At 39.7% G+C, this 13,607-nt stretch overlaps 1 protein-coding gene across 6 annotated transcripts; it reads left to right on the top strand.

Annotated features, from left to right (window-relative positions):
* Positions 1 to 10: 10 nt before the first annotated feature.
* tubgcp2 (tubulin gamma complex component 2) lies at positions 11 to 13,283 on the top strand. Of its 6 annotated transcripts, none has more exons than XM_082543773.1 (18): positions 11 to 190; positions 1,412 to 1,575; positions 3,462 to 3,590; positions 3,834 to 4,010; positions 5,035 to 5,194; positions 5,287 to 5,494; positions 6,322 to 6,521; positions 7,243 to 7,432; positions 7,510 to 7,655; positions 7,734 to 7,914; positions 9,174 to 9,354; positions 9,437 to 9,609; positions 9,859 to 9,987; positions 10,076 to 10,196; positions 10,299 to 10,442; positions 11,134 to 11,250; positions 11,405 to 11,568; positions 12,911 to 13,283. In XM_082543773.1, exons 2-18 carry the CDS (start codon positions 1,426 to 1,428, stop codon positions 12,984 to 12,986), a joined length of 2,646 nt encoding a protein of 881 aa, XP_082399899.1. In that variant the 5' UTR covers positions 11 to 190; positions 1,412 to 1,425; the 3' UTR covers positions 12,987 to 13,283. The 6 variants fall into 6 exon arrangements, with proteins under 6 accessions (XP_082399899.1, XP_082399894.1, XP_082399897.1 ...); XM_082543768.1 differs by having other exon boundaries at positions 17 to 190; positions 1,415 to 1,575; XM_082543771.1 differs by lacking the exon at positions 11 to 190 and adding an exon at positions 939 to 1,040.
* The last annotated feature ends 324 nt before the right edge of the window (positions 13,284 to 13,607 follow it).

The following is a 13,607-nucleotide window of genomic DNA, read 5'->3' as shown; positions in this document are numbered from 1 at the left end:
GAAATCATCCTTTCAGGACGGCCAGGTGAACCACGCCCTGACAGCGGCGATGAGGATGGTGATGAAGGAATATCTGGTCACACAGCTGGAGCACCTCCAGTGACAGAAGCTCTGGTTCTACATTCAGCCCACAATGCCCATGGTGGAGGAAGTCTCTTTGGTCGTGGATCTCCGCTTCTGCGTGAAAGAAGTACACACGACCCCATGATATTTTAGTGAACTAGAGACCCTAATATTTGATTTACTTCTATTAGTTAAAGAATTAAATTGTTAGTGCGTTTATTAAAATAAATTATGTTTTCTGCTGTTTTCACATTATCATAAACAGTAGGTTGATTTATATTAATTTTTCAATAACAGATACTAAAACTAAAGCTAGTTCCTCTTATTTTATTTTAATTAGTTTTTTTTAGTTCACAAAACTTATACATAAGCAGACATCTACCCGGGTTCCTACAGTAACAAAAGCAGTATTGTGATTTTAGAGAAAATGCCTGTTTTATGATTGATAGATTTTTGCCAAATTGATTTTTAAAAGTAGTTATTATATTCCTATTTGTATTACAATTTGACTTTCAGCCCCAGCATTAAGATATTATTAACCTATTAACCTAATCTTATTTGAAATATTATTTTTGTAAGATTTTGAAACTTCTGCATTATCAGTGTGATTTTTTTCCTTCCTGACAAACATGAAGGAAGTAATGTTTGAAGAAGTAATGTTTGTTAACTCCTCCCAGAGACATTCATCTCGCACAATACATTTCATAAGCAATACTTTGCACAAAAGAGCCAAAATGTTACAATTTTTAACTAATATATGTGAAATTATATTTAATTTATTCTTTTATTTGTCAGAATATTCAATATACACTCCGGTTTAAATAAATAAATGCATAATTTTCTGTCTATTTTTGTATGGTCAGGCGTCACTGACCTGTAGGGGTCAGTGTGGCGCCGTCACTGCGCTGTTGGAGAAGAAGAAGAATTTGATAGTAGTGGGCGCGTTTGCTATCTGCCCCGGTGAACGCTGCAGAAAGGCGAGTGCCAGGTAGAGTGATGACTTCAGACTCTAGTTAAACCTGTAACGGGGCTTCATGTTACTGAGTTACGTTATTGTTTGCTTTTATGGCATTTCATGTTTCATTTGGCTCAGAGAGCTACTAGATACCATCCCCCTCTGTAGCAGGCTAACTAGCCAGCTAGCGTAAACAACTGTTAGCTCTGCATCACCACTGAAAGACAGGATGTCATAAACATACAGCCGTTAAACCCTCAACTAAGCTTCAGCTGATATTTGTCAGTGTGAGCCGGCAGCTCTGATGTTCATATCCATTGTGACCGCCTGAGCTAAATTCTTTCTCTTTCTTTCTGCCCTCTCCTACAAAATAAAACCTCTTTGTCGTTATAGCAGCTGCTGGAGCCATGAGCGAGTTCAGGATCCACCACGACGTGAACGAACTGCTCAGCCTCCTTCATGTACGAGGCGGCGACGGAGCAGAGGGCTACATAGACCTGCTCCAGAAACACAGGACCCCCTATGTCACCACCACAGTGTCCGCGCACAGTGCCAAGGTGGGCTATACTGTACTCCACTGTGTTTAACTGCAGTGCTTTTCATGGCTCATCAGTTGATAATTTAGTTTTTAATTTGCATCTGTCCTCTTATCAGACACCCAGTCAGACTGTGTTTTTCTGCACTTGGCACTAGGGCTGCCACGATTAGTCGACTAGTCACGATTACGTCGACTATCAAAATCGTCGACGACTGATTTAATAGTCGACGCGTCGTTTGAAGCTTTGTAAGATCCCAAAAGACGCAAGAATAAGAAGCAGGATTTAAGAGTGTAATAACGGACTGAAACAGAAGATGGCAGCACTGCATGTACAAGGATGCCAGCTGCCGTTAAACCCCGAAGAAGAAGAAGCTGTGTCCCAGAATTCATAGCACAGCCCTGCTCAGTTTCCAACAATGGCGGCAGCTAGTTAGTTTTAATATTACTCTTATTATTCTTTCTGGGTCACAAAATAAACGTTTAACATATTTTCAGGCGAGAATGTAGCTGTGTAAACCTCAAATATCTGCTCAGTTTATCAAGACACCACATATTTTCAAAAGCGCTCCGACGTTTTCGGAGACGTCTGTTACCCACTAGCTCGATAGCTAGCCGGAGCTAGGTCACTAGCACCGTGAGAACACCGGACTCCCGGCAAATTGTTTTCAAACCCACTGCCGTCTTTCGCTACTGAGGTTAAACATGATATATGAGTCACTTAGATAAATTAAAAATGTTATTGTTTGACTTTTTTCAGTATTTTATTTGTTCCTGAGTAAATCGGTTTGGCTGAGATTAAAGTTTTTACACAGCTGAATAAACGTCAAGCAGACAGCTGATTATCAGAAGTGTGAGATGCTCCAGAATATACTCCGGTGTCCTGTTATATTTTAGATAGCAAGGAGTTTATTAAACTTCACCAAAACAATCTGCAGATTTCATTAAAATTTAATAAACTATCATCTTGTCTTTATTTTTAGTTAGCACCTTAAAAGCTTAAAGCTGTAAGCTAATGATAGTTATATAAGAGCAGATGCTGCTGGTGCAATAAGCTGTAGTTTTACGTCCAATGGATGATGATCTGATTAGTCGACTAATCGCATAAATAATCGGTGACTAGTCGACTATCAAAATAATCGTTTGTGGCAGCCCTACTTGGCACCATAGTAATGTTTGTTAACTCCTCCCAGAGACATTCATCTCGCAATTAACTTTAGCAAAATTTCCAAATGCATCATTATGACCAGTAGTCCTTCCAGATTTCACATGTACTAATGAGTACAGGGAGTTTGGTGAGGAGGCAGAAGGAGTACTTTAAGATTCTTATGAATGAAGAAAATGAGGAGAGAGAATGATGGGATAGATGGGGGACAGGTAGGAAATCAGGAAGTGCAGAGGATTAGTAAGGAGTAAGTGAAGGCAACAATGGATGGATCAAGAGTGAAAAGGCTCTTGGTTCAGATGACATACCTGACATCCCAATGACAGAGTATTGAAGTTAATCTTGTAGCGTGAAAGGATGCCTGGGGAATGGAACGTATGGCTTCATACCAAGAAAGAGCAGTACAGATGGGATGCTTGTTTTGAGAATGTTGATGGAGAAGTATAGAGAAGTTCAGAAAGAACTGAACTGTGTGTTTTTGTAGATCTAGAGACCGTATATGATAAGGTACTAAGAGAGAATTTGTGGTAATGCATGAGGAAGTCAGGATTGGTTGAGAAGTCTGTCAGGGATGTAATCCCACCACCACCTTGAGCCCCTTTCTTGTTTGCAGTGGCCATCACTTCATCACTTCCCTAACGCTAAAGTTTTCTAACTTACTCTAAGTAGTTAAATACCCAATGTTCACAACAGATATGTTTCTTTGAATATTTTCTTCATATTGCATGTTGTGTCACTTTCAGGTCAAGTTAGCAGAGTTTTCTAAAACCCCGGAGGATTTCTTGAGGAAATATGAGGAGCTTAAGTCCAAAAATGTTCGGAACCTCGACCCTTTGGTGTATCTGCTCTCCAAACTCTGTGAGGACAAAGAGGTAACGCCTCATTTACATGCTGCTTTTCATCCGGTTCTTTTTGTCATTGAGTCCAAATATTTCTATACTTCCTGATCTAAAATCACAATTATTTCCTTATTATTAATGTTGAAAAGTAGTTTAAAAAATGTAATCTACTCTATGAACTAAGAAACTTGCTGATTTATGTCCCTCCATCAGAGAGTTGGTTGATAAAATACTTGAATCTAATTTTGCATCCCTGCCTTGATATTTTTTTTGCAGACCCTCCAGTTTCTGCAGCAGAATGCTAAAGAGAGGTCGGAGTCTTCAGCAAACACCACCTCAACCACAACAACCAGTTACTCTCTGCCTCAAACCAGCACCAAAATGTCCATGCAGGAGCTGGATGAGCTGCGTAAGAAGCTTGGCAATGTAACAGCGAGCTCCAACGCTCCTCTGGTGAGCATCTCTTACCTTCAGATCATGTTACTGGTCTGAAGGTTAGATTAGCCTGTGAAACTCTACAGGACAGCTTGGAGCTAAAATAAGTTCAGCTAGAAACTTAATCAAGATAGGATGTATTTATTGGTTTATTTTATATGTGGAAACAGGTTCAGACAATTTTTGTTCTTTTGGCTCTGTGTGATGTCAAAGAGAGCACAAAGTTCCAACCACCTGCTTGTCAAATAATTTATGAGGGGCAATCACTCAGAGGAAAGTGGGTGTGAAGATGGAGGCGCTAAAACAGTTTGGTTCAAATGGTTAATGAGCTGTGAAGCTGCACAAAGGCCCAGTATAAGATAAAGAAGGCTTATTTTGGACTGTGAGTCATACAAAGCTACTCTCTGGAGTCCTACAATGAAGATGAGTTGGAGGTTCACAGAGATGGTCCTTTTTAAGTTTCAGAATTTTTGTTCATAGAGCTATTCAGGTTTCTTCTTCTTAAAGTAGATCAGATCAGAGATGGCGAATCTCTGGTTAATAAGGGAGATAAAGAGGTTAAAAGAAGCTCTCATTCACATTAGATTCGCAGTGTACTTCACATAGGAGTGATTAGACATGCACAAGATTTGTTTTTGGCCACTTGGGCTCAGCAGAAAGAACATCACAGCTAACTAACCTGAATTTGCCTCATTGCATGTACTTTATTTGTAATGAAAAACTTCATTTCAGGCTTGGTGTGAATCCACCATAAGGATGTGACAGGGAACAAAAACTAAACAGTGAACTAACATCATGAAGCTGTAGATCAGGTATAATAATAACATGTTATCATATAAAGGTTACCTGCAGTATGTCACTGTTTACAGAAACATCTGCTGGCATTTTTTTGTGAATAAAAAGCTGCCTTGATCAATAGTTTAATCTGAAGGTTAGAAGGGCCAGTCTATTGCTATTGATAAAAATTACATTAAATTTCACTCAGTTTACCATCTGCTGCTTTTAAATCCTGAGTTTCTTTGTTTTTGGAATTCGCCTACAGCCGGCTGAAGTCACACGGAAGATGCTGAGGGACAAACACAACAAGAAGAACCCCACCCAGCCCAACCCCGTCTTCCCCAATTGGGTGTATGATCGTCCAGCTCTCATCGGAGACTTCATCACCAGCCCCACCCCTCAAGGAGAACCAGCTGTTCCTGTTGGTAAGTTGGTAAATTTACACATTCACCTGTGCAGCATGGAGTCTGAATATAGTCCCCCTGTGCGTATTGATGTGGTTACTGTCCGTGGTCAGGTACGCTGCCTCTGGGGACGCAGGAACAAGCTCTGGTGGAGGATCTGCTGTTTGTGCTGATTGGAGTCGACGGGCGAGACATCACCGCTCAGCCGGTGCTGGGGCGGCAGAACCGCTCCTTCATCGTTGATCCAACACTGGACATGTCTGTCAAAGAGCTGGTCAACAGAATATTACCGGTCGCTTCGTACTACTCAACTATAACACGGTAAGAGCGTAGACTGTGCCCGGTATGAGCTACTGCTAACAGGCTTAAGTTCACAAATGCACATAATCACTAATGAGTTTTCCAGATGAACTACTGGGACCCTCAAGGTTGATGCAATGCAAAAGAAAAACCCAACAGCATCTCTTGTAACTAAAATGTTTATTTCACATCAGTTTTGAGTTTTTAGAATAACCTTGAATGGAAGCTTCAGTTACGTGACTGCAGTTAACAAAGCTGAGTGACTCAGCTGGCACTCAAAAAATCCACACCTCTGACCTTAAGCTTTATTAAACTATAAATGGATATACAAAGAAAAGAGAAGAAAATCATACTGTAAAGTTTTTAGGTTATTACATGAGGAAATTTGCTTTAGAGATCAAACAGTTTTTGTAGCTGTAAAGTTGGGAATTTTAACATTAAAGTCTTTTTTCAGCCCTCCAGATTTCTGCATGGGTAAAATTTCCAAATGTCTTAAAATGTGCTGCAGGCACAGGATAATGCAGATTTTTTTGCATTATCTTTGAAAGGTTTATTTATATATATTATTTAGACATCTGATCCTATGTATGATTTATATGTGCGCCTTAAACACAAAGTATATATTTTAATTGTTTATCTGTTGAAACCTTTTATCTATTTTCTGTTGCTCTTTCGCATTAAATTCATATTTAATGATCGATATCAATGGGAGTCTCAGTGATTTAGAGCTTGAAAAAAGTGACATAAATATCAAATAATTCAGAATCATATGATCTTTGCTTAAAGGGTCTAAAAGAGATTATATGTTATAAGATAATTAAAGGTGACGTGTTGCATTTGCCCTCCAGGTTCATTGAGGAGAAGTCATCCTTCGAGTACGGCCAGGTGAACCACGCCCTGACAGCGGCAATGAGGACGCTGATGAAGGAATATCTCATCCTGGTCACTCAGCTGGAGCATCTCCAGCGGCAGGGCCTGCTGTCCCTGCAGAAGCTCTGGTTCTACATCCAGCCCACCATGCGCACCATGGAGATACTGTCATCAATCGGTAAGAAACTGAAGATAACACATGGTCGTTGTTTGCAGGCATGATGAATTAAAAGTTGTCAAAGAAACATGGAAAGAAGGATGAGTTAGGGGCGCAGTGATCAGGAGTTGCTGGAGTTCTGGCACCATCCTGGTGCAAAAGGAGGACAAAATGCAAACCAGAGGGTGGAGAAAGTCTCTTGAGAATAGAGTGCTACTTCTCCTTTGCCAGAGTGGACTTGATTTAGATTTCTAACTTAAAGTTGTTTATCTCTGCTTCTGCATACCAGCACAGTTTATTGAATTACAAGCCCTAAAATTTCATCTGCTTCTAAACTGTCTTCAGATGTTGTTTAAAATAAGCTTAAAATGTTTAAACATATGTTTAACAAAGCAAATATTAAGAAAAAATGTTGATCTGTTGTAGAGATATAGAGCTGAATTTGCAGATTAGTGGTGAGGAGGAGTTCTGAATGTTTTCACTTTATAAACGTTAGTTTGTGGGTCACAGATCGTAGAAGACCTGCAGTCTAAGCTTCTTTAAATGAGCACCAGAGAGTTAATTTGACTGGAAGGTGATCTGACCCACTTTAGAAGAGAACATGGCACATCAAACTGGGTCTAGATTAACCAACGCTGAACACAAACAACACTGAACACTTTGAAAATGCCTGATTAGTGTGGAATCTCACCTATTATAAAACAGATATTTAGTTAAATTATGCTTTCTGTTGTGTTCACAGCGTCCTCCGTGGACAAAGGAGAGTGTATGGGAGGGTCCACGTTGAGCCTTCTCCATGACAGAACCTTCAATTACACCGGTGACAGCCAGGCTCAGGAGCTGTGTCTGTACCTCACCAAAGCAGCCAGTGTCCCGTACTTTGAGATCCTGGAGAAGTGGATCTACAGGGGCATCATCAAGGATCCGTACAGGTTCAGCTGCTCCCAGAGTTTCAACTCTGACAAATGTGTGTTGTAAAATGTAAAGCTCATATTTTGTGACTCCACAGTGAGTTCATGGTGGAGGAGCACGAGCTGCAAAAGGAGAAGATTCAGGAAGACTACAATGACAAGTACTGGGATCAGAGATACACCATTGTGCAGCATCGGATTCCCTCCTTTCTACAGAAGATGGCAGACAAAATACTAAGCACAGGTAAAAATAGAACATTTAAGACTTGTTGAACATAAAATGGGAATCCTTTCGGCGATGTTGAGACGTGCTATCGTGCAGGGAAATATCTCAATGTGGTGCGGGAGTGCGGGCGGGACGTGACGTGTCCTGATGCTAAGGAGGTGCTATACACCCTGAAGGAGAGGGCCTACGTGGAGCAGATAGAGAAAGCCTACAATTACGCCAGCAAAGTGCTTCTGGACTTCCTCATGGAAGAGAAGGAGCTGGTCTCACGTCTGAGGTGAATATTTAATGGTTATTGGATATTTTGTGGTGAGAAGATAGGATGAGATGCTGTGTGACCAGTTTGTTCTGTTATATTTGACACACACACACACACACACACACACACAATTATTGTCAAGATTAAAACTGTAAATTTTGAAGTCAGCGTCTAGTGTTAGGGCTGGGCTATTTCTGTAGCTTCCAGTGATTATGAAAACAAGATAACTGGGATGAGGCGGTTACTGTTTGCATCCATTTTTGTTTCAAATCGCTTGTTTTGTCTCGTTATAATAACTCAAATATACCTTTTGCCTTCGCCGTGGTGCATTTTCAGCCCAGATTTAGTCACAGTTTAGTTCAGCTTATGCTAAGATGACTAAAACTGATACTTTGGTCAAAAAAGATCCCTCTAGAAAACACAAGTCTTAAACAGAGGTTCTGCTGGGTCTCTATTGTTCTTTGTGTGGTTACTGCAAAGGTTTCTATAGATGCTCAAGTTTTAATGACTTAAAATACAAGTGGTTAGATTTGATCTTAATCTAAATGTAAATAAATTTTTGACTGATTCCTGCTTGCTGCTGATATCACTGCTAGAGCAGATGACTATTATATGCTGCTACTGTCTTTTATTCAATTGCACAATACTATGTCACTTTTTCACTTTCACTGATAGCTAAGCAATTTATTTTTCAGGTTATATAGTTACTTAGAGTTATTTGATATTATATTCTGCACTATCCTACTGTATATTACTGTATACTACTATTCTTATTGTATATATTGTATATCTTATTCCTCTGTCCCTCTTGCTGCATTCAGCATGTGTATGACAAAAGAATTTCTTATCTCATCTTTTTATACTGTATATGATTTCAGTAATTTTTACAAATGTACGAGATTTAAGTGTAAACAATTTAAATCTGTCACATTTGTAAAAATGTAAACAAGCAGTTAAGACGGCTTTAATTTAAACCTGCTCTGTAAAACCAACCAGCAGGTGAAAAGTTCACTTTTCTTTATGTTTAAGCTTGTTAAACAGTCTGATGAAGGATTTCTTCCTTCATCATTCATGCGTTTTCTTTACTTGTGGTACCAAGACAAAATTACCATAGTGACATTAACGTTAGTCTGTTTGCTTTTGATGTGAAGTCAAAGCCAGTCGAACTTCCTGATGCACTTTTGTTTTGTGTTTTTTATTTTATGTTATGTTTAAGCCTATGATTATTTTATGAAGTGGTTTGACCATTTTCAAATGTCTGTTCTCTCTTGTGTCAGATCAATCAAGCACTACTTCCTGATGGACAAAGGAGATTTCTTTGTGCACTTCATGGACCTGACGGAGGAGGAGATGAAGAAGCCGGTGGACGACATCGTTCCTCCCAGACTGGAGGCTCTCCTGGAGCTGGCTCTGAGGATGAGCACGGCCAACACGGACCCTTTCAAGGATGACCTGAAGGTGGGGGAAGGCGTGTCTGTTTAGTTTGGATTGTAAAATGTGAACAATTAGCTGGTCTGACCTTCCTCGCCTGTCTCCACAGATCGACTTAATGCCTCACGATGTCATCACTCAGCTGCTGCGAGTGCTGGCCATCGAGACCAAACAAGAGAAGGCCATCATCAACGCTGATCCGCCAGACGTGGCCCTCAGCGGGCTCGAGGCCTTCTCCTTCGACTACATTGTCAAATGGCCGCTCTCGCTCATCATCAACAGGTTCAGAGCTCCAGTGGATCTTACTCTAGATAAATACATCTGAAGATATTTATTAATCTGTGAATTGTGATAAAATATAAAAAAAATACAAGCTGTAAAATAAAAAAAAATAAAAAATGAGATGGTTAAAACAAAAAAAGACAAAAAAAATATTGGTTTTAGTTTGACTAAATTAAATTTGTTAAAAGTGGGAAATCACAAAACCAACCTGTTTATTTAGAAGAGCTAATGTTTGCATTATTTATCCAGGAAAGCACTGACGAGGTACCAGATGTTGTTCAGACACATGTTTTACTGCAAACATGTTGAGCGGCTGCTGTGCAACGTTTGGATCAGCAACAAAGACTTCAGGCAGTACTCCTTACACTCTGCCAAATGGTGAGCCGCCACGAATCTGAGGTGACTTCCTGTAAAAGTTTCAACCAGTAGAACGTTCTTACCTTTTGTTCTTACCACCTGTGTGCAGGTTCGCTACCGCGTTCGCCCTCCGACAGCGAATGCTCAACTTTGTGCAGAACATTCAGTACTACATGATGTTTGAGGTGATGGAGCCCACCTGGCACGTCATGGAGAACAACCTGAAAATGGTGAGTGATTGAAGAAGGACCCCTGAGGAGCACTGAGAAGGAGACGTGCTGGTTTCAGGGAAAATGTGATCTTAAGTTATTTTTCTTTTCTTCTTTCTGCAGGCTTCAAACATCGATGATGTGCTTTGTCATCACACCAGCTTCCTGGACAACTGCCTAAAGGACTGCATGCTGACCAACCCCGAGCTGCTCAGGATCTTCTCCAAGCTCATGTCTGTCTGCGTCATGTTCACAAACTGCATGCAGGTATTTCCACGACTGCATAAAACCAGAGATAATGAAGTCACAGCCTCAATAATGTAGTATTTGATTACAGCACTCTTTAATTTACTTTAGTTTCATGAATCAATGTATTTAAGCTTAAACCCTGCAAAAAACTGCTGCACACACATTTTTAAATTGAAGCGCTCATAGTTTGAATTTCATTCAAAGAGCCACGTCTGCCTTTAAGCTGTTTAGACACGGTGGATAATAAAGTCTGCAGACTTCTGTTAAAATGTGAAGTTTTTGTGTGGGTAAATAGGAGAAGAGATCACTCTTGATCTCGTCAGACTATAACAAATATTCCCACATGCTTTTTGGAGACTTGATGAAACCCAGACATGTGAAGAATATGAGATAGCTTTTTGCAAATCTAGTTTGGGCGCCTGCAGCTTTTCTGTGACCATCGACTCAGAGCCTAAAAATCTGGATGCAGAATTGCACAAAAGCCTCAGCAGGCATGTTGCGTTGATAAAAATGTTGTGGTTATTGTGCAGCATTTACGGGACCTACACTGTACTCAGATTGTTGTTCATTTTCATAGTCGGATAAATGTTCATTTTTCCTTTTATTTGAACATCGTTTTACAGCTCTGCTATAACTAAGCCTCGAAAAACCTGAAAATGAAACAAACAGATGTGTTTTTGCCCTTTTTTCTCCTCCTCTGCTGATGAAGCGTTTCACACAGAGCATGAGGCTGGAGCGCCTCTCCATGGAGCAGGGGACGATGGATGAGCCCTCCGCTCAGAGCGAGCAGGCCGACGAGCCAGAGAAAAAGAGGCTGACCACGAAGGTACAAAGCATCCATCACCACAGCCTCCCCTCTGAGAAACACGTACTGAATAGAGAGGCTGTAAACCTTACTAAATCAGGCTTTGTTCATTCATCCTCCTAAAATTTTCATTATATGATTGTTTGTCGTCCTTTCCTCTTGGCTGCTGCTTCAGTTTTTAGCTGATCACGCAGACTCCCTCCAGACCGACGCCAGCTTCGAAGCCACCATCAGCAAGTTTGACAGCAACTTCAGCATGCTGCTGCTGGACCTGCTGGACAAGCTGAGCATCTACAGCACCAACGACTGCGAGCACAGCATGATCAGCATCATTTACAGGTACGCCTGTCAGCATTACAGAGGACGTTTGTAATAGGCTTTAAATTTTTTTCTTCATACCATCACACAGGCTCAAAGCAGTTGCTGCACTATTCATTTGCATGGAAATGAAGCTGAATGTCAATTTTCTCTTTGCATTCACTAACAGTTGTTAACATTTAATAACCAGAACAGTTTTGTAGGTGGCTTTTGTTAAGATAGCATCTTTTAGACTCCTATCCTGCTCCAATGGGGATTAAAAAAATATCCTGCCCATTTAAAAACAAAGGTTCTGGGTCATGTGATCACCTTAAAGGTTCTTATCATAATTTTCTTTAAAAATAGTTAAAAAAAATATTGTATGAACTAACTACAGAGTTTGAAAAGACATCTACTCTGGGTTTATGTCTGTATTGTGTCGAAGAGACATCAGGTGATGTTGCACTTCTTTTGTAATACCACTTTGCACCACAAGATGGTGCAGTGAGTCACCGTTGCCTAGCGTAGTTCTTCGGACATGTACAACTATAATTTGATCTTCAGTGGGCCGGACGGCTGAACCTTCCCCTCAGTGTAGAAAAGTTTAAATGTATTTTGAAAGCATGAATCAAACAGAGCTGCTGAGCATAAAACTCAGGTTTCATCTTCCTGCAGAAAAGCTGCTGTTTTAAATCAGTCAGTAAAGGTCCTGGGGTTAACTCTCAAATATATGTGTAATATTACAGGAAGCAGCTCATTATCTGGATTTTTAACAAGAATTAAAAACTTAATTTACTGTGTTTATTTAACTTTCTATCGATTTATTTACTCTGGAAAATGCTAAAGACGGAGTAAAAACAGGATGTTAGAGCACACGCTTATTTAAAAAAATGCAGAATATCGAAAGCTAACAGCAGCACACATCTGAAGGCTCAACAATAATTACAGAAGGTACCTTAAATTTATACTTAAGCTTTCACCACCAGGGGACAGCGTTTACAAATCATAAGATTTGCTTTCTCTGGACCTCGGCTGTAAATATGAATCTGGTTTAAAAAAAAGTTTTTCCTCACTGCAACATCTTCTGATATAAAATCATATTACACAAAAGTTCAGCCCAACACTAGTTCAACTTCAGGTCATGTCTCTTTAACACGATACATAGGGCTTATGAACTTAAAGGCAAAATAGTTATTTCTTTGCATCTTGTTGATATCATCAGTTAAGTTTTTAAAAACAGAAATGTACCTTAAAGTACCATTTAAACACTTTTCAGTGATAACATCTGCTTTTTTGAGGAATAGCAAATTTGTTGGACTGTAATAAAATGAATTTTATTTGAAACAAAAGGTGCATCATTACATTTCCTCTGATGACTCCTCAGGCTGGACTTTAACGGCTTCTACACTGAGCGGCTGGAGAGGATGGCCATCGAGCGCAGTCAGAAGGCAGCAGCGTAGCCTGTCGTCGCTTCGTGTGAATATGCAAAAATAAAAGTTTCATCATACCTGCTCATCAGTCCAACCGCCCAGACAGTCACGATTCAAAGAGCTAAGACGTGTATGTTTGTTCATATATATACATGACATTTCTGTATGACCTGTAGAGTCATTCATGTCTGCAGTGTCATTTTAGTGCTTCAGCTCTGAAAATGTGAGTCGTCACTATTTATGGGTAACTTATTGTACCTGTAAATTTATGAAAATGTATGTTTGTATTGAACTTAATTAAAACAAAAATGTACTGAATAATTTTGGTCTCTTGACCCCTGCCTTAACTGGTTTTTATCTGCAGTGAGCAACAAAGAAACCAGTATGAACACTCCTTGATGATGTTAGCCAGAGAAACATGAGTCATACAGGAAGTGTGATAACTTCACAATAAAACCTTCTGTGGAAATTTTTGTTACAAATCTAGAATAGATTTAAAATGTCTGAATAACTCATCATTCAGTGTTTCAAAAAGTCAAAAAAGTAAAACAAAAAAAAACAGACAATCATTTTTTTTTCTGATTAACTTTGTGGATCAGAAAAAACACCCTTCAGATGTTTTTGAGCTAAAAACTTTCTTCAGTCAACTCA

The sequence above is a fragment of the Aulonocara stuartgranti genome (assembly GCF_965226115.1).
Source record: "Aulonocara stuartgranti genome assembly, chromosome: 8".
Taxonomy (NCBI): Eukaryota; Metazoa; Chordata; class Actinopteri; order Cichliformes; family Cichlidae; genus Aulonocara; species Aulonocara stuartgranti.
This window is presented reverse-complemented; position numbering and strand designations above follow the sequence as displayed.

Excerpts from the sequence above, each read along its gene's own strand:
- tubgcp2 (XM_082543773.1), top strand. The coding sequence starts at position 1,426 with ATGAGCGAGTTCAGGATCCACCACGACGTGAACGAACTGCTCAGCCTC. Across the intron at positions 5,195-5,286 it reads AGAACCAGCTGTTCCTGTTG|GTACGCTGCCTCTGGGGACG; the intron begins GTAAGTTGGTAA and ends GTCCGTGGTCAG. Across the intron at positions 11,569-12,910 it reads ATGATCAGCATCATTTACAG|GCTGGACTTTAACGGCTTCT; the intron begins GTACGCCTGTCA and ends ATGACTCCTCAG.